This window comes from Balaenoptera borealis (genome assembly GCF_965194805.1).
Source record: "Balaenoptera borealis genome assembly, chromosome: 19".
In the NCBI taxonomy this organism is placed as follows: domain Eukaryota; kingdom Metazoa; phylum Chordata; class Mammalia; order Artiodactyla; family Balaenopteridae; genus Balaenoptera; species Balaenoptera borealis.
This window is the reverse complement of record NC_138878.1, coordinates 64,940,470-64,968,460: the sequence shown is the minus strand read 5'-3', so window position 1 is coordinate 64,968,460 and position 27,991 is coordinate 64,940,470. Positions and strand designations below refer to the sequence as shown.

At 39.5% G+C, this 27,991-nt stretch overlaps 2 protein-coding genes and 1 pseudogene across 8 annotated transcripts in view; 1 reads left to right on the top strand and 2 right to left on the bottom strand.

Annotated features, from left to right (window-relative positions):
- LOC309616847 (zinc finger protein 525-like) overlaps positions 1-27,991 on the bottom strand; it is a 202,158-nt gene that overhangs the window by 56,818 nt on the left and 117,349 nt on the right. The window contains exon 5 of one of the 2 annotated variants that reach the window (XR_014237622.1): positions 4,772-4,892. The exons of the other annotated variant lie outside the window; for it this stretch is intronic. The gene's annotated coding sequence lies outside the window, so the exon portion shown is untranslated. Of the gene's footprint in view, positions 1-4,771; positions 4,893-27,991 lie in introns of those variants that run through there. 2 annotated transcript variants of the gene reach the window in all.
- LOC309616845 (uncharacterized protein) lies at positions 34-26,537 on the top strand. 5 transcript variants are annotated; one of them, XM_082368068.1, is made up of 5 exons: positions 4,853-4,912; positions 5,292-5,605; positions 5,742-5,806; positions 18,781-18,934; positions 20,289-26,537. In XM_082368068.1, the coding sequence occupies exons 3-5, from the start codon at positions 5,792-5,794 to the stop codon at positions 21,971-21,973; spliced, it is 1,854 nt and encodes a 617-aa protein (XP_082224194.1). In that variant the 5' UTR covers positions 4,853-4,912; positions 5,292-5,605; positions 5,742-5,791; the 3' UTR covers positions 21,974-26,537. The 5 variants fall into 5 exon arrangements, with proteins under 5 accessions (XP_082224193.1, XP_082224191.1, XP_082224190.1 ...); XM_082368067.1 differs by lacking the exons at positions 4,853-4,912; positions 5,292-5,605 and adding an exon at positions 34-149; XM_082368066.1 differs by lacking the exon at positions 5,292-5,605 and having other exon boundaries at positions 4,802-4,912.
- On the bottom strand, positions 12,715-18,769 carry LOC309616938 (synaptobrevin homolog YKT6 pseudogene; annotated as a pseudogene). The gene has a single exon. The product of its transcript is annotated as a synaptobrevin homolog YKT6 pseudogene (transcript).

Below are 27,991 nucleotides of genomic sequence, written 5' to 3'. Positions count from 1 at the left end.
CGCCCCGGTGCGCACGCGCAGTTCCCTGCAGACCCGGAAGCGAATCCTGCGGCGCGGGCACTCAGGAGAGTTAAGTCTCGGTTTTTCTGGGAACTGCTATGCGGTTTTCGGGCACCGCTCCACCACACCCGGGTTTCCGGGGTCTCCCGGTAAGTTAAAACCCCTGAACGCGCTCGTCGCTCTTGTTCTGAGTCTGCTCTTTCGCCTGTCTCGGCGTCGGCAGAAGATTCGGTTCGGGTCCCAGGAGTCTGGGTCCGGTTCCGGTTAAATCGCTCTGAGGCAGGTACCGGCCCCAACTTTCTGCCTTCGGTCCATGTAGACACTGACTTCCTGCAGCGATGTCTTCCTACTCTGACTCCCTTTCTCAAACCTTTGTGTGACTCCCGGCTCCCCTCCCCACCCCTATTCCCGCCCCACCCCACCCTGCGTCGGGTAAAGTCCTTATTCAGGAGGTGGATTTGCGCTCTTCGCCTCCCTCCAGGGAGACCAGTGAGGGATAGAGAGACGGAAATACATGCAGCTAGTGAGGCATCAGAAATATTGTGGAGACTGACCACGACCACCCCCCCACCCGCCTTCCCCCCCTCCACCCCGCTCCAAATCTTACTCCCTTGGTTTGAATTCTCTGCTGGGTTATTTCGGTACATTTCGTAGGGGACCAACGTCCTGTGCCCCACCAAAACTAAGTTCTTAGGTTTTGGGTTTTTTTTTCTTTTTTTTTACAGTGATTAGAAAAATGAGAAGGGACTCCTGTCATGTTGGTTTCTAGTGTATGAGATACTGTCTGCTGTGTTCTGTATCTTTTTATTTTATGACTAACTGTATGGAAAGTCGTCAGGAAAGCCTTTGTCAGAGGATGGATTTAAAAAAAAAAAAAGAAAGAAATATTGTAGGGAAAGAACAACAGGTGTTGGTACAGAGATTGCAACAAAGTGAGGCCAAACAGTCTGGGGGAGGAGGAATCGAGAGAGAGGGAAAGAAAATGATGCCTAGAAAAGAGAGGAGGAAACATAGAAATGGTCAAAGGCGAAGGGAGAAGCAGAAGGACACAGAAAGACATACACAGAGAAAAAAGCACATAGTGGTGGAGAAAATGGTGTCCCCAAACCTAGGTGAGTATTGAGTAGATTGGACGTGGGATATTAAGTCCTGAAGTACTAACATGTGGCTCTATAATCTAATTTATGTAAAATTTATTGACTTGTTTTAATTATGCAGAAGAGAGTTGCCAAGCTAGGTGTGTGAGGCGTCTGCATTTTCTAATCATTGCATCAGATGATAATGCCATTTGCAAGCCCTATTCATCTAGAAGGCAGAGACTTAGTCAATTCTAGGTCCTCCTCTTACCTTTCAAGAAATGGGGAAGAATTTCTTTCACCACTTGGTGCTTTTTTAAAATGGCTATTTTTGTTTGTTTTGTTTGTTAAAGATTTTTTTTTATGTGTACCATTTTTAAAGTCTTTATTGAATTTATTACAGTATTGCTTCTGTTTTATGTTTTGGCTTTTTGACCGCGAGGCATGTGGGATGAGATCGAACCTGCATTGCAAGGCAAAGTCTTAACCACTGGACCGCCAGGGAAGTCCCTATAATGGCTCTCATTAACAGTACTGTTGCCCTCTCCCTTTTCCACTGTGGCTCATGCCATCCTTTTCTAAATTTGATGTATCTTCACACTTGTTTTAACTTTAATCTCAGAACCCAGTGGCTATTCTTTAAATTTCCAGATTATTTTCCCTCTAAATTTTATTGTTCAGATTATGAGGGTTTTATGCTTTATATCCTAACTTGGAACTGTTCTTTGATGTCTGATAGATAACTTTACAGCATTTCACTATGCATGTGGTTAAGGATGTCGATAATCTTTTAACACTCAAATCCTAGTTTAACCAGTTAGTTTAATATTTAACAGCTTTTTTCTTCCCTTAAGAAAAAATGCTAAATTAGTGAGCTCTGAGCTGAAGTCTGCAGCTAAGTAGATGTTCCCCTCTAGTCCTCTTTTGTCCTTTCTGTGCAGATGTTGAAAGATGGACTGGATTGATGTAGAACTTTGTTCCAACAGAGGCCATGTGTTCATGATGGAGAGATTGCTTAGAGCTCATCTCCACAGGCGACCCTCTTCCATGTTCTCCTGCAGTAATAACTATTTATAATTTGGAATTTTTGATTCTGTTTTTTTCTGGAGTAGAGGAATTAAATGTCTGTGTTTGATTAACCCCTGAAAGAGAAGCTTCTCTCGCTAAGGAATATGAAAGGTAATCTGGAATTGGGACAAACTCCTTCTACTTAAACCTATACAAGCCACCACTTATACTCAGTTCTGCTCACTCAACTCAGGCTTCTTCAAAGTAACTTGGTTAAATTACTTCCCCTGTGAATCTCATGCACCACCTAGAACATGGAGAAATTAAAGTAGACCAGGTTTTCTGGGTCTGAGCAAGTGAGATCCCTGAAAGGATTTTCAAAATTGGTCTTGTGTTTGCATTTGGCAGTTTTCTGGAATGAGTGCCCAGTTATAATTAGAATTTGAAACGTGCCCCAGTCCTCCAACAAGTATGAAAAACACTTAAGAAAGGGGCAGGGGCATAGGCCCAGAGACAGAGGCATACCTTTCTCTCAGCTTCTCTTTCTCTATCTCTGTATCATGGGGTAGATCTTTTTTTAAGACTTACCATGAACATTTCATAGTGTATGCAAATGTCAAATCACTACGTAGTATACCCAAAATTAACGTAATGTTGTATGTCAACTGTATTTCAACAAAATACGGAAGAAAAGCTAATGTGACTTTAGAATATGTTGCTATAAATGCAACATTCGATATCAATAACATAAACGCAGATGGTTGGTCCTCCATCTCTTCAGTATAATATTCTGTTTTGGACTTTGGGCCAAATTTTAGGAAGAACCTTTGACAACGTAGGATGCCTATATGAGAAAGCAGAACTGAGCCAAAGGACTTGTGACAACTTTTTGAATAATTGCTTAATTACAATCTTCACATAAACATTGGAGCACTGTAACTGAGTGCAAAAAAACACAGTATTTATTCGTTTATGATGTTTGTCATAAGAAAGTACACAGTATGTTTTACTGAAGGCAGAGGTTATGAAGAAGAGATTAGACCATGTGTTTGTGGAAACTTGTAGTGTTGGATGTGTTGCTGTGTGTGTCCACACTAATCAGTATCAACGAGAGTATGAGTGGGCCGGTAATGCGGTCAAATGGAGAACAGTTTCTACTCTGATTACGTTGAGGGGGTAAGAAGGCTACTTGTTGAAGATAGAAAATACCCCATCAATATGGACTCCCCTCGCTCCTTAGGTACCACATCCTCATAGTTAATGCCCTGGTTCCAGGCCCAGCTGGCATAGAACCCACTTTGTAAACAGTGCTCGAGGTTGCACCCGGGGACGTGTTGGGAGCCACATCCTTGTACCTTCTGGTATACGGACAAATTTCAGCACTAGTAATCCAACAGGAAAGTAATAAAATGATATTCATAATAAAATGATATTACTATGCAAGTAATATTGCTGTAAGCACAATGACATCTACCAACTGGTGTATGCTTACTTCTGCTTCTGCAGTTACACCTCTGCTCATTCAGTGTCAACAACCTACTTCCAATAAGACATTGAAACACAGATATTTCTTTCCTAATAATTATGTTTTCATCAAGTGTTTCATCAAGTGTCATCATGATTAAGGATATCATCTCGGGAGTTCCCTGGTGGTCCAGTGGCTAAGACTCCGCACTGCCAATGCAGGGGGCCTGGGTTCAATCCCTGGTCAGGGAACTAGATCCCCTGTGCTGCAACTAAAGCTTCCACATGCCGCAACTAAAAAGATCCCACATGCCACAACTAAGACCCGACACAGCCAAATAAATAAATAAATAACAATTTTTAAGAAAGGATATTGTCGGGCTTCCCTGGTGGCGCAGTGGTTGGGAGTCTGCCTGCCAATGCAGGGGACACGGGTTCGAGCCCTGGTCTGGGAAGATCCCACATGCCACGGAGCAACTGGGCCCGTGAGCCACAATTACTGAGCCTGCGCGTCTGCAGCCTGTGCTCCGCAACAAGAGAGGCCGCGCTAATGAGAGGCCCGCGCACCGCAATGAAGAGTGGCCCCAGCTTGCCGCAGCTAGAGAAAGCCCTTGCATAGAAACGAAGACCCAACTCAGTCAAAAATAAATAAATAAATAATAAAAATAAAGGAATTCCTAAAAAAAAAAAAAAAGAAAGGATATTGTCTTACCACTCAAACGCCTTGTTTCAAATGGCCTATAAGTAGACCCCACTGAATGATGAGGAGCTGGGTAAGTCAGTTACTATAAGGTTGGCTTTCAAATTATGTTCAGAAGAGATCTCAGGAGATGGTTGCCAGCATGTGGAACCGAATGCAAGCTACGAGAGTGGAAAACATGTTCCCTTTTACAGAGTTTACATTCTTTTAGGGAAAATAGATATGTGAATATTTTAAAACATACCTTGTTAAATTAAATAATAGAGGCATGCATAAACTGCAGAGGTGAATAATTCTTTCTGGGTGGGATTAAATGGGACCGTTTAGGGAAGAGAAAGAATCAGGAGAGGCAACTCTTACAGCCATTTTATCTTAGTTTATTTTTATTATTCAGGTTGGATTTAAATAGTTTATATTAATTCAACAGCTAATGAAGGAGAAGCAGCATTCCAAAATAAAGTAAGCGTGTTGTCGGGGTGAAGAAGAGACTATCAGCATCCTGTAATGTTGCTTGGACGCAGAGCATGGCGCAGAGAGGGAAAGAAATGCAGGCAAAGCGGGGGTCCTGTCGCCAGGGGCTCACGACATCGTCTCTCCCGAGGAGTGTGACTGGATCCTGTTGACACGAAGAGGTCACGGAGAGGCTAAAACAAGGTGCTACTAGGTCAGTGTTGCATTTTAAATAGTGAACTCTCCTAAGTGTATGGATTATGGAGTGAAGGAGGAAGAAATCACAGGCAAGGGAGACACTTGGCAGATCTTTGAAATTATCTGAGTGACACGTGAGGATGGGCGTGGGGGAGAAAGCATCGTACGAAAGGAAAGGATGAATTTGAAACCTATTGAGAAGGTAGAGTCTGTGTCATTCGATGATTTATTAGACGTAGGTAAGAGGAAAGGATGGAGTAATTGAAGATGATACTTTGTTCCCTGGAAGAATAGATACTGTGCCACTAATTAAGTTGAAGAAACAAGTATAATTACAGGTTTTAGGGTAAATCTTAAGTTTAATTGTGTCATCTCTTGGCATTAAACCCTCTTAGGGTTTCCCATTGCCTTCAGGACAAAAATCTGAAGTCTTCAGTGTAGCTTCCGCAGGGAGCTCTGGAGCTGGGGTGGCCCCTCGGAGTTGCTGCCACTTGTCGGATGGGACGAGCATCCTATCCTGCATCAGCCAGTCACTGGATGCTGGCTTCCTCGGGAGGAGCCAGGGGCTGGGAGGAGGCACTTGCCCCTGGCTGAGGGCCAAGTGGACAAAGGACGGCGCAGTTGCAGCGCAGGGGGCGTTCCAGCAGCAGCAGGGAGGGCTTCCTGAGGAAGCGGGTGACAGGCTCACTGACTGGTCTCCTTATAGGAGGTTATTTTGTCTGTATCCCTCCTGTTGCCGTGGTCCTTCTCTCCCCCATATTAAGGTTCTCCCTGTGTGTATACTTGTGGCAGGGGAGGGAGGTATGTTGCTTCTAAGCATTTAAGAACGTATTTTTGTCACACAGAATAATCCTACCTGAGAAAGAAGCTCAGAGGAAGAGGAAAGAAAGAAGGAATGGCCCTTTCCCAGGTGAAAGTCATATTCTTTGTGGACTGTTCTCTCCTTCCTAAAATGACACGTTTTGGACGCGCTGAACTTCTTGGTCTCTGAAGGTTCCTGTCTAAAATATTTACTCACACACAGGGCCTTCCCTCAGTCTCCTCTCACCTCCCTGGAGATTCCATCTCACTGTGACCCAGTGACGGGGAACTTGGGAAGAGCCCCCTTTTAGGTGGTCATCCCGTGAAAGGTTTTATACTGAGGCGTGGATTGGAGATGGGGAGTAGGCTCTGTGGTGTCAGTGAGGTAGGGCAGTGAGGATGGTTTAGTGCACCCTTCTGGATGCCCTTTCAGCTCCACATAAACCAGGATGAAAGAGACTACATATGTAAGTGATGTACTGCTGTGCACAAACACCTGAGGAGGTCTGGGAAGGAAGACTGACATGGGGAAACGTGCTTTGTCAGACTTTATAAATGCTTTTGAAGTTAAGTGAATCAGTGTGTTTCTGACTCCAAAATATCAGTACTTTAGAATAAAATGGGAAGTTCCAAAATAGAAATAAGGTGTAGAGGGGTGTTTTAGTACATAATTCGTTTTAAAAAGTGGAATCAAATTAATTATCTAACGGGAAAGGCTCTATAAATTATCCACACCGCATTCATCTCACAAAGACCCAGGTGTTCCTGTAGGGACTCTCATGCAGCAGGTGTTTTAGACTAAAATGATTATAATTTAGCCAAGACATAGGAGCAGAACTTTCTACCATCAGAGAGCCTGGAGCCACATTCTGATTCTACTAACTGTTGTTCAGCGTTACATTTTTTTAAATTAGACATCTCATGAATGTATATTTGTGGTTCAGCTCCACGTAGTGATGCAGTTTAGAGACTGAGAAGTAAAACATCCGCTTCTCTGTCATGACAGTCTTCCACCATCACTTACTGTCTCCATTAGGTACAACTGTTAGCTCTTAGCCCAAATCTTATAAAAATGCATTTTATATTCTAAAGTGATTTTAGAAAATTTTTTTTGGTAAATGTTTTGTTATGGGATTTTATTCTGCAAATTTAAAAAAAATTTTTATTGGAGTTGCTTTACAATGTTATGTTAGTTTCAGGTATATGCAAAGTGAATCATTGTACATATACACATGTCCACTCTTCTTTTTTTTAGATTCTTTTCCCATACAAGCCATTACAGAGTATTGAGTAGAGTTCCCTGTGCTATACAGCAGGTTCTGTTTTTTTTTTTTTGATTGTCCTAAAAAGTATACCTTTTATTTATTTAAAAATATTACATACTAGTATGAGAAAATCTGGAAAAGCAATAGGAAGAACCATTCCATAATCTCATTCCATAGTAATTTCTCTCTAGTTTCTTGATACAAAATCGTTTTTACAGTACTAATTGGCATGCATATACTGATAATCATAAATAATAATTATGTAATCTCTGAAAGTAAAGTTAATGTGTAGTGTGCTTACTGGAAAACATTCTGAAAATAACGAAGAAGAGAAATCACCCGGAAGCCCACACACAAAAACACTCTCAGTATTTTGGTATACATTGTCATCCTTTTCACATTCTAGATCTTTTTTTTTTTTTTTTTTTTTAAGATTTTTAGAAATTTCATGTAATGTCTGAAACATTTATATTAACATATTTCCATACAAATAACCCAATGAAAGTTTAGTATTAGTTGTTTTGTTTGTTTTTTTATACTGCAGGTTCTTATTAGGCATCAATTTTATACACATCAGTGTATACATGTCGATCCCAATCGCCCAATTCAGCACACCACCATCCCCACCCCACCGCAGTTTTCCCCCCTTGGTGTCCATATGTCCATTCTCTACATCTGTGTCTCAACTTCTGCCCTGCAAACTGGCTCATCTGTACCATTTTTCTAGGTTCCACATACATGCATTAATATACGATATTTGTTTTTCTCTTTCTGACTTACTTCACTCTGTATGACAGTCTCTAGATCCATCCACGTCTCAACAAATGACTCAATTTCGTTCCTTTTTATGGCTGAGTAATATTCCATTGTATATATGTACCACACTTCTTTATCCATTCGTCTGTTGATGGGCATTTAGGTTGCTTCCATGACCTGGCTATTGTAAATAGTGCTGCAATGAACATTCGGGTGCATGTGTCTTTTTGAATTACAGTTTTCTCTGGGTATATGCCCAGTAGTGGGATTGCTGGGTCATACGGTAATTCTATTTTTAGTTTTTTAAGGAACCTCCATATTGTTCTCCATAGTGGCTGTATCAATTTACATTCCCACCAACAGTGCAAGAGGTTTCCCTTTTCTCCACACCCTCTCCAGCATTTGTTGTTTGTAGATTTTCTGATGATGCCCATTCTAGCAGGAGTGAGGTGATACCTCATTGTACTTTTGATTTGCATTTCTCTAATAATTAGTGATGTTGAGCATCTTTTCATGTGCTTTGTGGCCGCCTGTATGTCTTCTTTGGAGAAATGTCTATTTAGGTCTTCTGCCCATTTTTGGATTGGGGTGTTTGTTTCTTTAATATTGAGCTGAATGAGCTTTTTATATATTTTGGAGATTAATCCTTTGTCCGTTGATTCATTTGCAAATATTTTCTCCCATTCTGAGGGTTGTCTTTTGGTCTTGTTTATGGTTTCCTTTGCTGTGCAAAAGCTTTGAAGTTTCATTAGGTCCCACTTGTTTATTTTAGCTTTTATTTCCATTACTCTAGGAGGTGGATCAAAAAAGATCTTGCTGTGATTTATGTCAAAGAGTGTTCTTCCTATGTTTTCCTCTAAGAGTTTTATAGTGTCCAGTCTTATATTTAGGTCTCTAATCCATTTTGAGTTTATTTTTGTGTATGGTGTTAGGGAGTATTCTAATTTCATTCTTTTACATGTAGCTGTCCAGTTTTCCCAGCACCACTTATTGAAGAGACGGTCTTTTCTCCATTGTATATCTTTGCCTCCTTTGTCATAGATTAGTTGACCATAGGTGCGTGGGTTAATCTCTGGGCTTTCTATCTTGTTCCATTGATCTATGTTTCTGTGTTTGTGCCAGTACCATATTGTCTTGATTACTGTAGCTTTGTAGTATAGTCTGAAGTCAGGGAGTCTGATTCCTCCAGCTCCATTTTTTTCCCTCAAGACTGCTTTGGCTATTCGGGGTCTTTTGTGTCTCCATACAAATTTTAAGATGATTTGTTCTAGCTCCGTAAAAAATGCCATTGGTAATTTGATAGGGATTGCATTGAATCTGTAGATTGCTTTGGGTAGTATACTCATTTTCACAATGTTGATTCTTCCAATCCAAGAACATGGTATATCTCTCCATCTGTTGGTATCATCTTTAATTTCTTTCATCAGTGTCTTATAGTTTTCTGCATACAGGTCTTTTGTCTCCCTAGGTAGGTTTATTCCTAGGTATTTTATTCTTTTTGTTGCAGTGGTAAATGGGAGTGTTTCCATAATTTCTCTTTCAGATTTTTCATCATTAGTGTATAGGAATGCAAGAGATTTCTGTGCATTAACTTTGTATCCTGCAACTTTACCATATTCATTAATTAGCTCTAGCAGTTTTCTGGTGGCAGTTTTAGGATTCTCTATGTATAGTATCATGTCATCCGCAAACAGTGACAGTTTTACTTCTTCTTTTCCAATTTGTATTCCTTTTATTTCTTTTTCTTCTCTGATTGCCGTGGCTAGGACTTCCAGAACTATGTTGAATAATAGTGGTGAGAGTGGACATCCTTGTCTCGTTCCTGATCTTAGAGGAAATGCTTTCAGTTTTTCACCATTGAGAATGATGTTTGCTGTGGGTTTGTCATATATGGCCTTTATTATGTTGAGGTAGGTTCCCTCTATGCCCACTTTCTGGAGAGTTTTTATCAGAATTTTGTCAAAAGCTTTTTCTGCATCTATTGAGATGATCATATGGTTTTTATTCTTCAATTTGTTAATATGGTGTATCACATTGATTGATTTGCGTATATTGAAGAATCCTTGCATCCCTGGGATAAATCCCACTTGATCGTGGTGTATGATCCTTTTCATGTGTTGTTGGATTCTGTTTGCTAGTATTTTGTTGAGGATTTTTGCATCTATATTCATCAGTGATATTGGTCTGTAATTTTCTTTTTTTGTAGTGTCTTTGTCTGGTTTTGGTATCAGGGTGATGGTGGCCTCATAGAATGAGTTTGGGAGTGTTCCTTCCTCTGCAATTTTTTGGAAGAGTTTGAGAAGGATGGGTGTTAGCTCTTCTCTAAATGTTTGATAGAATTCACCTGTGAAGCCATCTGGTCCTGGACTTTTGTTTGTTGGAAGATTTTTAATCACAGTTTCAATTTCATTACTTGTGATTGGTCTGTTCATAGTTTCTGTTTCTTCCTGGTTCAGTCTTGGAAGGTTATACCTTTCTAAGAATTTGTCCATTTCTTCCAGGTTGTCCATTTTATTGGCATAAAGTTGCTTGTAGTAGTCTCTTAGGATGCTTTGTATTTCTGCAGTGTCTGTTGTAACTTCTCCTTTTTCATTTCTGATTTTATTGATTTGAGTCCTCTCCCTCTTTTTCTTGATGAGTCTGGCTAATGGCTTATCAATTTTGTTTATCTTCTCAAAGAACCAACTTTTAGTTTTATTGATCTTTGCTATTGTTTTCTTTGTTTCTATTTCATTTATTTCTGTTCTGATCTTTATGATTTCTTTCCTTCTGCTAACTTTGGGTTTTGTTTGTTCTTCTTTCTCTAGTTTCTTTAGGTGTAAGGTTAGATTGTTTACTTGAGATTTTTCTTGTTTCTTTAGGTAGGCTTGTATAGCTATAAACTTCCCTCTTAGAACCGCTTTTGCTGCATCCCATAGGTTTTGGATGGTCGTGTTTTCATTGTCATTTGTCTCTAGGTATTTTTTGATTTCCTCTTTGATTTCTTCAGTGATCTCTTGGTTATTTAGTAACGTATTGTTTAGCCTCCATGTGTTTGTCTTTTTTACGTTTTTTTTCCCTGTAATTCATTTCTAATCTCATAGCGTTGTGGTCAGAAAAGATGCTTGATATGATTTCAATTTTCTTACATTTACTGAGGCTTGATTTGTGACCCAAGATGTGATCTATCCTGGAGAATGTTCCGTGCGCACTTGAGAAGAACGTGTAATCTGCTGTTTTTGGATGGAATGTCCTATATATATCAATTAAATCTATCTGGTCTATTGTGTCATTTAAAGCTTCTGTTTCCTTATTTACTTTCATTTTGGATGATCTGTCCATCGGTGTAAGTGAGGTGTTAAAGTCCCCCACTATGACTGTGTTACTGTCGATTTCCTCTTTTATAGCTGTTAGCAGTTGCCTTATGTATTGAGGTGCTCCTATGTTGGGTGCATATATATTTATAATTGTTATATCTTCTTCTTGGATTGATCCCTGGATCATTATGTAGTGTCCTTCCTTGTCTCTTGTAACATTCTTTATTTTAAAGTCTATTTTATCTGATATGAGTATAGCTACTCCAGCTTTCTTTTGATTTCCATTTGCATGGAATATATTTTTCCATCCCCTCACTTTCAGTCTGTATGTGTCCCTAGGTCTAAAGTGGGTCTCTTGTAGACAGCCTATATATGGGTCTTGTTTTTGTATCCATTCAGCCAGTCTATGTCTTTTGGTTGGGGCATTTAATCCATTCACGTTTAAGGTAATTATCGATATGTATGTTCCTATGACCATTTTCTTAATTGTTTTGGGTTTGTTTTTGTAGGTCCTTTTCTTCTCTTGTGTTTCCCACTTAGAGAAGTTCCTTTAGCATTTGTTGTAGAGCTGGTTTGGTGGTGCTGAATTCTCTTAGCTTCTGCTTGTCTGTAAAGCTTTTGATTTCTCCATCAAATCTAAATGAGATCCTTGCCGGGTAGAGTAATCTTGGTTGTAGGTTCTTCCCTTTCATCACTGTAAGTATATCATGCCACTCCCTTCTGGCTTGCAGAGTTTCTGCTGAGAAATCAGCTGTTAACCTTATGGGAGTTCCCTTGTATGTTATTTGTCGTTTTTCCCTTGCTGCTTTCAATAATTTTTCTTTGTCTTTAATTTTTGCCACTTTGATTACTATGTGTCTCGGCGTGTTTCTCCTTGGGTTTATTCTGTATGGGACTCTCTGCGCTTCCTGGACTTGGGTGGCTATTTCCTTTCCCATGTTAGGGAAGTTTTTGACTATAATCTCTTCAAATATTTTCTCTGGTCCTTTCTCTCTCTCTTCTCCTTCTGGGACCCCTATAATGCGAATGTTGTTGCGTTTAATGTTTTCCCAGAGGTCTCTTAGGCTGTCTTCATTTCTTTTCATTCTTTTTTCTTTAGTCTGTTCCGCAGCAGTGAATTCCACCATTCTGTCTTCCAGGTCACTTATCCATTCTTCTGCCTCAGTTATTCTGCTATTGATTCCTTCTAGTGTAGTTTTCATTTCAGTTATTGTATTGGTCATCTCTGTTTGTTTGTTCTTTAATTCTTCTAGGTCTTTGTTAATCATTTCTTGCATCTTCTCAATCTTTGCCTCCATTCTTATTCCGAGGTCCTGGATCATCTTCACTATCATTATTCTGAATTCTTTTTCTGGAAGGTTGCCTATCTCCACTTCATTTAGTTTTTTTTCTGTGGTTTTTTCTTGTTCCTTCATCTGGTACATAGCCCTCTGCCTTTTCATCTTCTCTATCTTTCTGTAACTGTGGTTTTTGGTCCACAGGCTGCAGGATTGTCTACAGCAGGTTCTTATTAGCTGTCTATTTTATATATAGTAGCGTGTATATGTTAATCCCAATCTCCCAATTTATCCCTCCCCCCCATTCTGCAAATTTAAATATTTACATGTCATATGTGTTGGAGTTATTTTCATGTTAGTAAACATAGAGATGACTTTCTCTTTTATTTCCTCATTGGACTGTTCTCTTAATGAAAACACAAGGGTTTTCACACTTTCTACTGTTAAAAAAAAATGCCATAGTGGCTGCTTTTGTGCAGGCCAACTTCAGTACAGATGTCTAAGGATTTCTCCAGATTGGGCAGCTTAACCATGATTACTGCATTAATGATGGTGTTTCCGAGGAAGAACAAACATTGCAAGTACTAAGTAAAGATTTTTTTTTTTTTTACGGGAGTCACTGAGCTTTATGGTTTCATTCGGCCCCAAAATACACTTTTAGGGGGCCTCAAATTACTAGACATGTGAATCTGAACGTTCCCCGCCCCCAGGTCCCTTCCACCCTTCGGTTCCTCCGATGAGCTCCAAAGCCGAAGTTGAGTCTGTCCCACTCGGGTCATTCCACAACGGCTCTGCTCCCTGGGGGCTGCAGTTGTGATGTGAATGACAGTGACATTCCAGCGCAGGGGCCTCTGCCGGCTGCTGTCACATGATCGCACAGCATGAGTTTTGCTTCCGGGCCATTTTATAAAAGGCTTTAAACTGTATTCCCAGCGCTTCGGACTTGGACACCAGGTCATCTAGCTTCCCGCCTCACTCTAACAGAGATTCCGTGGTGTTCTGCAGGATGATTTTGGTCTCATCTAGTTCAGCCTGCACTTTAGTCATGGGGTGAGCTTCTCGGGGGTTCTGGTATCTACTGAGGTGACCATCCAGGCCTGAGTACTGGCTGGTACCAGGGGATCCAACTGGCCAGTCTATCCTGTCGACCTGCTTGGAGAATTCGTCTAGTACCTTCTGCAGCAAGGTAAACGCCACCCGGGATGAGTATTCACTGTCAGCAATGACCACTCCCGCCAGACTGTCGTTTGTCATGTAGACATGGCACAGATATTCTTGTTCTTTGGTAGAAGCTTTGCTGCCTTTCAAGGAGCACTCCACAATCAGTTGACTTGTGGAGGCCATGAATTCCTGAACGCTGGGTCTCTGGAAGAAGCTGAAGGAGGACATATCGTACGCGGCTTTGAGCAGCACCGCTTTGGCATAGCCTTTGTACAGGACGCTGAGGCTGTACAGCTTCATGGCACCGTGCCCTCAGGCTGGCTACCCGCCTGGCCACGGGACCAGCTCGCAGGCAGCAGCGCAGCACCGCCCCTCGAGACCACCGATGGCTCCTAAATAAAGATTTTAAATCAACTGTCTTAAACATACTCCAAGAGCTACAGGAAACCATGAACAAAGAACTAAAGCAAAGTAGGAGAACAGTGTTTCAACAAATAGAAAATATCAATAAAGAGACAGAAATTATAGAAAAGAGAAGAAAAAGAAATTCTGGAGCCCAAAACTTCCATAGCTGAAATTGAAAATTTATTACAGGGTTTTGACAGCAGATTGGCAATCAGAATAAGGAGTCAGTGAACTTAAACATACATTACTTGGAATTATCCACTCTGAGCAGAAGAAAGGTAGAAAAAAGAAGAACAATGAACAGAGACTAAGAAACCTTTGGGGCACTCTCAAGAATACTAGTATAGGGGACTTCCCTGGCGGTCCAGTGGTTAAGACTCCGCACTTCCAATACAGGGGACACAGGTTCGATCCCTGGTCAGGGAACTAGATCCCTGAATGCCGTGTGGCACAGCCAAAAAATAAAAAAATAAAAGAAGATGCACATGGTGACTCTTAGTTAAACAATGTGGGCACAAAATGAGAACTCGATAAACATTTGTTAAAAAAAAATAGAATACTAGTATACATATAATAGGGGTCGCAGAAGGAAAGGAGAATGGGCAGAAAGAATATTTGAGGAAATAAGAGCTGAAAACCTCATAAATTTATTTAAAAACTACAAATGTAGGAAACTCAAATTTCAAGTGGATAAACACATAGAGAGCCTGGGCAACACACATAACCAACTCTTAGACAAAAAGAGAATGGGGAAAGTAGCAAACAGAAACAACTTCTCGTGTACAGGGATCCTCAATAAGATTAACAGCCTATTACTCATCAGAAACTGGAGGCCAGGAAGGAGTCTGACAATACATTTAAAGTTTGAAAGGTTGAAAAAAAAAAAACTACCAGGAATTCATTATCAGGGAAAGTATGCCTTAAAACTGATAGTGAAATTTAGAGATGCCTACATAAACAAAAACTGAAGGAGTTCATGCTGACTCACTTATCCTACATGAAATATTAAATGGAGTTCTTTAGACTGAAATAAAGGGATAACAGCAGTACCTCAAAGCCATGGGAACAAATAAAGAACAGTGGTAATGTAACTACATAGGCATACCTAAAAGCCAGTATTATTGTATTTTTGATTTTTAACTCACTTTTTCCTATGCAACTTAAGAGATGTGTAAAACAATAATTGTAAATCTGTTACTGAGTGCAAAATGTATAAAGAAGTAATTTTTGACAATAACAGTATAAAGGGGGACAGTATAGGAGCAATTGTTATATGCTGTTAAAGCTAAGTGAGTATCAACTGAAACTCAGATATTAGTTTAATATAAACTAATAAACTGTAATTTCCAGGGTAACCACTAAGAAAATAATTTTAAAATATACAGAAAAGTAAATATGAAGGGAATCCAAATGTTATGCACACAGAGACACAAGGAAGCAAGGGAGGAATTACAAAACAAAGAAAATATTGGACATATAGAAAACAAATAGCTAAATGGCAGAAGCAATTCTTCCCTTGTTTAGAGTTACTTTAAATGTAAATAGATTAAATTCTACATTAAAAGGCAGCAATTGCAGGAATTTTTAAAAAATGATTCCACTGTATCTTTCTACAAAATGCTCACTTTAAGATACTCAAATAGGTTGAAAGTGAAAGGATAGAGAAAGATATTCCATGGAAATAGTAACCAATCCTAGCTATGCTAATATCAGACTAAATAGACTTTAAGTCATAAAATTGTTACCAGCAATTTTTAAGGACATTATATATCAATAAAAGGATCGATCCATCAATATGAAACAACCATAAATAATATGCACATAACAACTAAACCCCAAATATTTTGAAGCAAAAATTGAAGAGAGATGGACAGTTCAACTATAATAGTTGGAAACTTCAGTACTCCCCTTATAATAAGTAGAGCAACCAGATGGAAGACCAATAAGGAAATAAAGGACTGAGCAACTCTGTAAACCAACAAGACGTAACAGACATGTACAGAACACTCCATGTAACAAAAACAGAGTGCACTCAAAATTAATAATAGAAGGAATATCCTTGATCTGAAAAGGCATGTTTATTAACATCCCACAGCTGACATCATACTCACTGGTGGAAGACTGAAAACTTTCTTATAATGTTAGGCAGAAGACAACGAGCCCCATTTTGCAACTATACTTCGATATTGTACTGGAAGTTGTAGCCATACAAATTAGAAAGAAAAGAAATAAAGGGTATCAAAATTGGAAAAGAAGTCAAACTATATTTACAGGATACATGATGTCATATTTAGAAAGACCTAAAGAATCCTCAAACTACTAGCAATATAAGCAAATTTACTGAAGTTACAGAATACAGTATCAATACTCAATACCAGTTGTATTTCTGTACCTAGCAATCAACAAATTCAAAGTAAAACAATTCCATTTACAACACCATCAAAAAGAATAAGAATTTAACCAAGGAAATGGAAGATTTATATAATGAATACTATAAGTATTGCTGAAAGAAATGAAAAAAAACTTAAATAAATGTAAAGATATCCTCTGTTCATGGATTGGAAGACTTAGAGTTGTTAAGATGGCAGTACTCTCCAAAGTGTTATGAAGATTCAATGCAATCCCCATCAAATCCCAGCAGTCTCTATTGCACAGATGGAAAAGTTGATCCTAAAATTCATATTGGGGACTTCCCTGGTGGCGCAGTGGTTAAGAATCCACCTGCTAAAGCAGGGGTCATGGGTTCGAGCCCTGGTCCAGGAAGATCCCACATGCTGAGGAGCGACTAAGCCCATGCGCCACAACTACTGATCCTGCGCTCTAGTCCGTGAGCCACAACTACTGAGCCCACGTGCCACAACTACTGAAGCCTACGCACCTAGAGCCTGTGCTATGCAACAGGAGAAGCCACCGCAATGAGAAGCCCGCGCACTGCAACGAAGAGTAGCCCCCGCTGTCCGCAACTAGAGAAAGCCCGCGTGCAACAAGACCTAACACTGCCAAAAATAAATAAATCAAATAAATAAATTAAAATAAAATAAAATTCATATTAAATTTGAACAGACCCCAGATAACCAAAGTAAATGTGAAAAAAAACAGCAAACTTGGAGGACTTACTGTTCCCAACATCAAACCTTACTACAAACCTAGAGTAATCAAGACTGGGGTTCTAGCATGAGGATAGAAATGCAGATCAAAGCAATAGAATGAGAGTCCACAAATAAACCCATACATCTATGGTCAATTCCTTTTTTTTTTACAAGGGTGCCAAGAATATACAATGGAAAAAGAATAGTCTCTTAAGTGGTGCTGGGACAACTGGATATCCATGTGAAAGAGAATGAAATTGAACCTCTGCCTTTCTCCATATAAATAAATAAATTCAAAATGAATCAAAAACTAAATGTAAGAGCTAAAACTATAAAACCCTTAGATGAATGCATAGGGGTAAAAATTCATGACCTTGGGCTTGGCAGTGGATTTTTTTGATACGACACCAAAAGCAAAAAACAAAGACAAAATACATAAATTTGTCTTCAACAGAATTAATAATGGTTGTGCACTGCGTGACACAGTCATGTAAGTGAAAACATAATCTACCAAATGGGAGGAAATATTTGCAAATCACATATCTGGTAAGGGTCTACTCTATAGAGTATATGAACTCCTACACATCAGCAACAAAAATACAAAGAACTCAATTATAAGATGGTCAAAAGACTTCTAGTAGACATTTCTCTGATCCTAAAATTCAAGAATAGAAGATATAGAAACAGCCAAGAAGCACATGAAAAGACGTTCAACGAAATTAGTCATTAGGAAAATGCAAAATTAAAACCACCATGAGACATCATTTGGGACTTCCTGGTGGTCCAGTGGTTAAGAATCCGCCTTCCAGTGCAGCGGACACAGGTTCCATCCCTGGTCGGGGAACTAAGATCCCACATGCCTCTGGGCAACTAAGACTGCACGCCGCAACTACTGAGCTCGCACACCACAGCTAGAGAGAAGCCTACGTGCTGCAACAAAAGATCCTGCATGCCGCAACTAAGACCTGACACAGCCAAAAATAATAAATAAATTTTTTAAAAAGAGATATCATTTCACACCCACTAGGATGAGTATAATAAAATGCAAAATAGCAAGTGTTGGTAAAAATGTAGAGAAATGAGAATCCTGACACATTGCTGGTAAAATGATGTACTGCTGTGGAAAACAGTGTGGCAAATCTTAAAAAGTTTAAACCACGTGATTCTAATTCCTCTCTAGGTATATACCAAAAAAAATTGAAAACAGGTATTCACACACATATTTGTACATGAAAGTTCCAGCAGCACTATTAACACTAGGCAAGAAGTGGTAACAAGCTAAATGGCCATCAAGAGATGAGTGAATAAGTAAAATGTGGTGTAGTCATAGAATTAAATAGTATTCAGCCCTAAAAAAGGAATGTAGTACTGATACTACATCATGGATGAACCAAAAACACCATTCTAAGTGAAAGAAGCCACACAGAAAAGATCATTTCATATCATTCCATTTATATGAAAATATCACAAATAGGCAAATGTGTAATGACAGTAGGCATTAGTGGTGTACAGGGATGGGGGCAAAGGAGAATGGGAAGTGATTGCTTAATGGGTAAATTTCCTTTAGCAATGATAAAAATGTTTTTGAACTAGACAGGTGGTGTTTGTGCAACATTGTGAATGTACTAAATGCCTCTGAGTGATACCTTAAAATAGTGAACCTTATGTTACATAAATTTCACCTCAGTTGAAAAAAAATCGAAAAATGTAACTTGCTCAAAATTATCTTATGGATCAGTGAGAACATTTGCTCTAGCCAGAGCTGCTTCTGTAATTTTGTGTCAAACTCAGAACTCTCTCCTTGTCCACTTGGTGAAATGTGCTGTCCTTTCAGGGACTGTTGACATTCAAGGATGTGGCCATCGAATTCTCTCAGGAGGAGTGGGAATGCCTGGACCCTGCTCAGAGGACCTTGTACAGGGACGTGATGCTGGAGACCTACAGGAACCTGCTCTCCCTGGGTGAGGGTAACTCTTCTCCGGAAGTTGGTAACTACTGTATATCTTTGCATTTTCCCTTCTGAGTCTTTTATGAGCCCCTAGCATGCTTGTGAGAGTTTCAAATCTCTGTTCTTGAGAGAGTGATTGAAGCTGTTTGGATTCAGAATGAAAAGCCTTCATAATGTGGCTTATGACTCTATAACTTCTCGTTTCTTCAGAAGTTCTGCATTCATGCTTGATTAGTGGTGGTTGCAGAACATCAGCAGTCAGAGAGCCTTACGGCAAATTTTTTAAAATATCTCATTCTGTGGTTTCACTCTTGTGCTTTTGATTCTGTAGTTCTTGGAAGAGAGCTAGATATCTGCATACTTAAAATAATCTAAGCATTCAGGAGGCAGTCAGTTGACTAATTTTTATAATACATTTCTAGACCCAACTATAATTTTCTTTCTTCTTAGCTGAACAAAGAGCTGGGCATGTGTTCTGGAACAGCATAGCATGTCGTACTCCATTTTACTTTATGAATTGAAATCTCTCTTAAGCTGAATATTACCTCCATTTTAGAACAAGGGAAAGAGCCCTGGACTTTGGAGGGTAAAGTGAAAATAGGGAAAAATCCAGGCAAGTGGGAATATATCGGGATGTGAGCTCAGGTGGGCACAAAGTAAACTGCTCCATTAAATATTGTTTAGGAAATTCTCCTCAAATGGGAAGGATCTGTGGAAGAATACAAGTTTGTTTCTTATGGGTGCTCAAAGGGAATCCCTCCCACACACTCAAACTTTTCACTCTGTTATTCAAATATATAAAAGTTTAAGCTCCCACTCTACCGCGAGGCTCCAGCTCATTCAGACCTGAGGAAAAGCTTTGTCATGACCTACAATACCCTATTTTCTGACACCATTGACCATTTTGGTGCCTTGGTTTGAGAGGGACTGAGATGGCTCTCTCTGGAGTCCTCTTTCCCCTTGATCTCTTTTGGTTTTCATTTAATACATATCGGGGCTAAGTCCTCTGTAGTCCTGACCGCAGGACCTATTTAGTTTCCTTTCATATTTTATATCCTTGGAAGAACTCAGGAGATAGACAAAGTTCAGTGATTCTCAACGTATATTTCACTTTTCCTTTTATATGTTCCTTCTAGAATGTAAATTCTTTCTTTGGTTTTTATGGAAAAATCCTTTAGAATGCCAGAGACTATTATTTTGTATAATTGTGGTTACTTATTAACTTACCTGCTAGATTTATCATGGGTTACTAAAACATTTTATTAATTATTACTGTGATATACAGACTTTTTAAAATATCTTTTTTCTTATATATTTCTACATGTTATTGAACACATTTTTTGTATAATTATGTAATTCAATATAAAATATTTATTTTCCAACTGATTTAATAGGAAGCCTTTCTGCTGGATTTGCAATCAAGGAGTTATCACCAAGAGAGGACATTAATAAAGGAGAATTATACCATCTAGTGATACTGGACAGAAATGAAAACCATGGCATCAAGGATTTTGAGCTCAAGGAAGTCTGTGCAGATGTGCAGGAGTGTGAGAGTGAGTGGGGATGTGATGCAAGAAATGACAAAGAAGTACTTTTGACCCATAACAAAAATCTCAGTCATGGAGAAGATCACAATAATAAATCCTTAATTAATTTTCCTCAGAGTGTTTCTGTAAGAAGTAATACACGTGAATATTTCACGCATGACAAGCCATTCATAAGAAGTTTGTTAACAACGAAAAATAACGTCAGCGTTGCTGGAAACAGAGATCTCAAGTGTTTGGAAAGTAGACCTGGAGTGAGGCTGCAGGCCCAGGCGGCTCAGCTGCAGAGATTTCCAGCTGAGGAGAAAGTGTATGCATGTGGTCAAGTTGAGAAGCCAGTCAGCAGTGGTTCCTCAGTTTCACCCCTTCACAGAATTGCTCCTAGTGTGGAAAACACTTTGTCACCTGCACAACACAGGAGAACACACTCTCGAGAAAAACCTTACAGCTGTAATGACTGTGGGAAGGCTTTTAGCAAAAGCTCAAACCTCAGGAATCACAGGAGAATTCATTCTGGACAGAAACCTTACAGATGTAATGTGTGTGGCAAAGCCTTTAACCAGTGTTCTAATCTCACTACACATCAGAGAGTGCATACAGGAGAGAAACCATACAAATGTCATGAGTGTGGCAAGGTCTTTAGTCGAAATTCACACCTTGCAAATCATCAGAGAATGCACACTGGGGAGAAACCATATAAATGTCATGAGTGTGGTAAGGCCTTTATCCAACATTCACTCCTTTGGAGTCATGAGAAATTGCATACTGGTGAGAAACCTTACAATTGTAATGAGTGTGGCAAAGCCTTTGCTGAGCGGTCAAGCCTTAACAAACATAAGAAGATCCATACTGGAGAGAAACCTTACAAATGTGTTGTGTGTGGCAGAGCCTTTACCATGCGATCAAATCTTACTCAGCATGAGACAATCCATACTGGAGAGAAACCGTACAAATGTAATGAGTGTGGCAGAGCTTTTACCCAATTTTCACGCCTTACTAGGCATCAGAAAATGCATGCTGGGGAGAAACCACACAAATGTAATGTGTGCGGCAAGGCTTTTATTGAACTTTCACAACTTTGGGGTCATGAGAGAATTCATACTGGTGAGAAACCACACAAATGTAACGTGTGTGGCAAGGGATTTACCCAACGTTCAAGCCTTATGGCACATCAGAGAATTCATACAGGAGAAAAATCTTATAAATGTAAAGACTGTGATAAGGCTTTCATCCAACGTTCACAACTTTGGGGTCACGAGAGAACTCACACTGGAGAGAAACCATACAAATGTAATGAGTGCGGCAAAGCTTTTACAATGCGTTCATATCTTACTCAACATAAAACAATCCACACTGGAGAGAAACCTTACAAATGTAATCAGTGTGGCAAAGCTTATACCCAATTTGCAAGCCTTACTAGGCATCAGAAAATACATACTGAAAACAAACATAAACCTAACATATGTGGCAATGCTTTTATTCAAAGCTCAGGCTTTGGAGATCTTCAGACAATTCACAGCAAAAAGAAACCTTAAAAGGTAATGATTGACACATAACTTGTGCAAGTATCCAAGCCTTACTCAGGCTGAGAGACTCCCATCATGGAAAAGGAAGACATACAGATGGCCAACAGGTGCGTGAAAAGAGGCACATCCCTAATCATCAGGGAAATTCAAATCGGAACCACAGTGAGCTACCACCTCACACCTCTCAGAATGGCTGTCATCAAAAAGACAACAAATCACAAGTGTTGGTGAAGATAAGGAGAAAAGGGAACCCTTGTGCACTGTTGGTAGGATTGTAAATTGGTGCAGCTACTATGGAAAACTATATGGTGGGTCCTCAAAAAATTAAAAATAGAACTGCCATATGATCCAGCAATTGCTCATCTGGGTATTTACCTAGGGAAAACAAAAATACTAATTCAAAAAAATATATGCACTTTGTTGTTTGTTGTATCATTGTTTATAATAGCCAAGATAAGAAAGCCACCTAAATGTCCACTGATAGATGAATGGATAAAGAAAATGTGATACATATATACACATGCATACAAACACACACATAATGGAATATTAGCCATGAAAAAATGAAGTCTTACCATTTGTAACAACATGGATAGCTCTGCAGGGTATTTTGCTAGGTGAAATGTCAGAGAATGGCGTAGCACGTGACTTCACTTATATGTGGAATTTAAAAAACAAAATACAAGGAAAATAGACTCATACATAGAACAAATAAATGGTTGCCAGAAGGTGGGAGGGAGGGTTCGAGGTGTGTGTGAAACAGGAGAAGGGCTTTAAGAAGTACAAATCTGCAGTTACATAATAAAGCACGGTGGTGTAATATACAGCATAAGGAATATAGTCAGTAATAATAACCGTATGGGGACAGATGACTACTAGACTTACCGAAGTGATTATTTCATGATGTATGCAATTGTTAAACCATTATGTAGTACACCTGAAACAAAATATTGTATATCAACTGTGTTTCAGTGAAGGGGAAAAGAAGACTCCATCATGGAGAGATACCGTGTAAAACCAATGTGTATGGCAAAGCCTGTAGCCAGGACTCGTACCTCACTTGATATCAGATTATACATCTTTGAGAAAAACTACACAAATGCATGGAGTGACAGAATATAAATGTAAAACTGTTTTCTAAATTACTGTGCTTTTGGGGGTCACAGCCCCTTCTCTGGATTTGTTGATAGGACTCAGGGCCTCTGTTGATGATTATAGGAAGGGCCTACTCTACCAGCTGATCATGAAAGAGAGCAGGACAGGATATTGCGAGAATGAGGTTTTCATGTGAGTAGAATGATGGGTTACTAGAGATGGCATACATGGGAGAAAAAATGGGGTGGCGGAGAACAATGGTCTCCCTGTCCTTTGAAAGGGAATGGCTGCTGTATATATAAAATAATAAAAATTAGTCTTATTTTTGGAAACTGAAGACTGAAGACACAGTATGATAGAGGACGGTAATCAAAAGAACCAGAGTAGAGTGTGCTTGTGAAGGCTGCAGATTTGGCCTCTGGAATTGCATTTTGACACCATTTTATTTAGAATGTATAAGTAACATGTCGGGACTTCCCTGGTGGTCCAGTGGTTAAGACACTGCAGGGGGCATGGGTTCAATCCCTGGTCGGGGAACTAAGATCCCACATTTCTTGGGGCGTGGCCAAAAAATAGGAAAACAACAACAAGTAAGTAAAATATTATCTTTTTTATAACCCTTAATTAATCATGTGCCTTCTGTTACCCACGCATATCCCACCGCATTGGGGCGCTTTATAATAATGATCACTAATTACACATCATCATGCTTTCTAAGTTGAATGACATCTGTAACAATTTCTATGTTAGAGTCAAACAGCAGTTTTTGAAATACATGTATATTCATAATTTGCATGTGAGCTATGAACTCCATAGTGCAACCCAGATTATTTCTGTAACTATAATGAAAATACCATAGCAGTACAATTTCAGACTCAAACCCCCTGAAACCTGCCTCCCCATTTGTAAATATGCACCACATGATCAGATTTCTACATACCTTTTTTGTGTGTGCCAAAACAAGACCCCTGGGTTGCACCTTTACATGAGATGAAGATACAGTAAGCATGTAAAAAATATTAGGAAATAAAATTTCAGAAATAGGGATAAAAATAATCTCTTTTTTGTGCTTGGAGTTGATGAAATAAAATTTGTATTTTAAGGCAAGACAAGATAAAATTAAGCATAAAATTCTCTGTGTGTGTTCGGGCCTCCTCCCTCCCGAATGTGCAGCATGCATCTGCATTACACATTACCCACAGCTCCTCAAACGTGGGAGTGCCTGCTCGACCCTGAAGATCAATTTATTTTTTTCTTCTGACACTAGTGATTTAACTTCTTAAAAGAATACCGTTTTTTCCCAACTCTGTGGGAGGTCATGGTGACTTGCTGCTTGCTCTGTATGTACTAACCTGGATATGTATCCTTGGTGAACTTTATGAAAAATTATCAGTATGTCATTTTGATGAACGATCCTTTGTCTTGAAATTGAATACAACTGTGCCTTTGACTTCTAACAGAACAGTTCTCAGAGCTTTTTGAGAGTCTGTTTCCCAAGTTAGAATCCTCAGTTTGGCTCAAATAAAATTCCCTTTTTTTCTCCTTGATTCTTAATTGAATTTTTGTTGACATTTTCTTGTTGTACTCAGTATGATACCAGAGACACCTATCAGAGGACACCTGGAGTCTACCCCAAACCGATGGGTCCTTTGAGACTCATCCACTTCTCGGTACTCCTCAGCTGCTTTGATGATTTCTCCTGATATTCAGACATCATTGCTTTAAATGACATCCTGAATTTTATTTGAGCTGTTTTTTTCTTGGGACTTGGAGTCCTAAGAGGGAGTATGGTACATTCCCTAGGCAGGGACCTGGGAGGGAACTTGGGAGTGAATTGGGTTGGCTGGTCTTTTTTAAAATTTGGCTTAAATTTAAAAGATTATATATAATCTGAACAAACCATTTGATAGTAGAATGAGAGACTGAGCCTGCTTAGCTCCAAACAAAAGGAACGCTTGCTCTTTCCAGCCGCAAGGCCTTCTCAGGTTATTGAGAACCTAGTGGACATATCTGAGGATCAATCCTTTAGATGTGCTGCGGTCCTACAAGGGACCCCACTACAACCATTCAGTAAATTCTCACCGAGGGGCACAGCAGTTTTTGCTGGAGGGAGAAACCGAGACCTGTAAGAGGCTCCAACCGACCCAAGAGTAACTCCTTAGGGAGCTAGACTCAGGAGCAGCACAAATGCCATCCATCACAGCGCCCTCAGAAGGTTGTTCAGATTATATCTGAATTAGGCTCCCAAATTAATAAAGAGAAACTGCACTTCAAAGGCTGACCAGCTCCCTAATAAACAGCCACTCCCTGGAACTCTGGCCAGCTTCGTGTGCAGTTGGAACAAAGCCAATACTTGCAAGCATTTAACTTTTAAATGGCCAGGATGGCACTCTATTGACATTCCAAAACTGTAGAGAAAGCTGGTTTAATCTTTTCGATTCTGACCTTGAGAGAACAAAAGTATTCCCAGGAGAAATCTTAAAATTTACAGTTCTTACCATATCCTTGAAATGTAGCCCATGGTGCCTGACCTACAGCCTTGGGTCAATTAGTAGAATTTAAAGCTGGAAAAAAACAAAGGGCGGGGGAGGGGAAGGACGTTTAAACTCAAGCAGGAAAACTGAGATCTCTGTGTAGGGGACTTTCCTGGCAGTCCAATGGTTAAGACCCTGTACTTCCACTGCAGTGGGCCCGGGTTCAATCCTTGGTCGGGGAACTAAGATCCCACATGCTGTGCAGCGTGGCCAAAACAAACACAAAAAAAAAAAGATCTCTGTCTGTGTCTATCTGGACGAATGTATGTCTATCTATACATAATAAATGTGATATGTCCCTAACTCCAGATGGTGTTATTAAAATTAACTTCTAAAGGAGCTCTATTGAATTGACTTACAAGTAAGTGCTTACAAATCAAATATTTGTAAATATAACAAACTAGCCCAAAATTTCTTTTTCATTTATTTATTTTATTTATTTATTTTTGGCTGCATTGGGTCTTCATTGCTGCATGCGGGCTTTCTTTAGTTGCGGCGAGCTGGGGCCACTCTTTGTTGCAGTGTGCGGGCTTCTCACTGCGGTGGCTTCTTTTGTTGTGGAGCACGGGCTCTAGGCGTGCGGGCTTCAGTAGTTGTGGCATGTGGCCTTAGTAGGTGTGGCTCTCGGGCTCTAGAATGCAGGCTTAGTAGTTGTGGTGAACAGGCTTAGTTGTTCCGTGGCATGTGGGATCTTCCCGGACCAGGGCTCGAACCTGTGTCCCCTGCATTGGCAGGCGGATTCTTAACCACTGCACCACCAGGGAAGCCCCCTAATTTAGCTCAAATTTTTAAAGGATCACATGATCTAGGATTAATCTTTACTGAATAAAAACAAGTTTAAATTGATGGCTTCATTAACATAGACATGCCTTTAGAGTCATCAACGTTAAGTATACTTTCATTGTACCTAGGTTTACTGAAATAAAAGTAGTATCTCTCTTTGAGATGTTCGTGTTATCTCTGTCACAAAGTTTGTCCACAAGAAAATTAACAGTGTGAATAAAATATAGCATGACAAGTTATCACAAATGTTCAGAACATTAGATTGTAAAGTACGGGAGTAAAGAATTCAATGCCACAAATATAATCACAGGTTTACTTGACCACAACCTACTGATCTGTGAACTGATGCTTTGCAGTGACTTTCTTTGCAGTGATAAAATGCGTGCACTCATTCTATCAACGAGGAACGATTCTAATCACTGGTGATACAGCAGGAAATCAATGCCTATCTTCAAGTAGCTTATATTCTATAAGGGTAAGTCAGCAATAATAAAATATGATGGTGATGAATACAACGAAGGTGTACATGTACAATGATAGAGTGACAGGCCGTCCTAACTTAAACAATGCGGTCAGAGACTGCCCATATGATAAGGTGATATTTGAGCAGAGTCATTAATTAATTGAAGAGTGTCATGCAAATACAAATGGGGAAGGGCAATTAGGTGGAGAAAATAGAAGGAGAAAATCCCCAGGATGGGAACATTTACAATGATTGAGGAATAGCCACAATTGATGTGTGGCTTGGTGGGGTGTGATATTAAGTTTCCATAGGAGACATTTAAAATTCGGGACTTATAGTTAGAATTTTTTTTTTTTTCAGGACTTAGAAGCAACCCTATATAAACTGGCTGTGTATTCTTTTGTATGAACCAAAAAAGGGGTGTTGTTGGAAATCCCAATCTATAGCCAGTTGGTCAGAAGCACAAGTGGGTGACAACCTGGACTCGCAACTGACATCTGAAGTGTATTGGGGGGAGGGGGGCAGACTTGTGGGATCTGTGGGATTTGATCCTGTCTCCAGGAAGTGTCGGAATTGAGTTGAATTGTAGGACACCCAGCTGGTGTCACATACGATTGCTTGTGGAGAAAACGCCCACATATTTGTTGACTCGAAGTGTCAGAAGTGGAGTGTTCTCTGTGAATGTGGCAGTAGCGTAAGGGTAAAGGAGACATAGAGGAAAGAAACACACAGGTAGGAGGAACTGGATTTTTCCCTCCACAGGAAGAAGAAACAGAGTTTTTCCTTTATTAGAAACTCCACCTTACAAGAGAATTTCACACAGTCTTTCAAAGTGCACATAGTACTTTATCAAGACAAACCATTCTGGGCCATCAAACAAGTCTTGATAAATTTTAAAAGAATTCAAGTTATACAAAATATCTCTATAACCACAATGTCATTAAAACAGAAATCAATAACAGAAAAATCCATGGAACATCAAATATTTGGAATATAATGATCTACTTGTGACTAATCCTGGGACAAAGAAGAAATTGGAAAAAAAAACATTGGAATGTATTCTGAATTGAAGGAAAATGAAAACAGAACATATCACCATTTATAATTTGCCACCAGAGCAGGAGAAGTTCAAAACAGGACCCATAGAGAAGG

What these genes read in the sequence shown, in the direction of transcription:
- LOC309616845 (XM_082368064.1), top strand. Translation starts at nt 99, where the DNA reads ATGCGGTTTTCGGGCACCGCTCCACCACACCCGGGTTTCCGGGGTCTC. An exon ending in CGGGTTTCCGGGGTCTCCCG is followed by an intron (nt 150 to 18,780) that starts GTAAGTTAAAAC and finishes CTGTCCTTTCAG; the next exon opens with GGACTGTTGACATTCAAGGA. An exon ending in TAACTCTTCTCCGGAAGTTG is followed by an intron (nt 18,935 to 20,288) that starts GTAACTACTGTA and finishes CTGATTTAATAG; the next exon opens with GAAGCCTTTCTGCTGGATTT.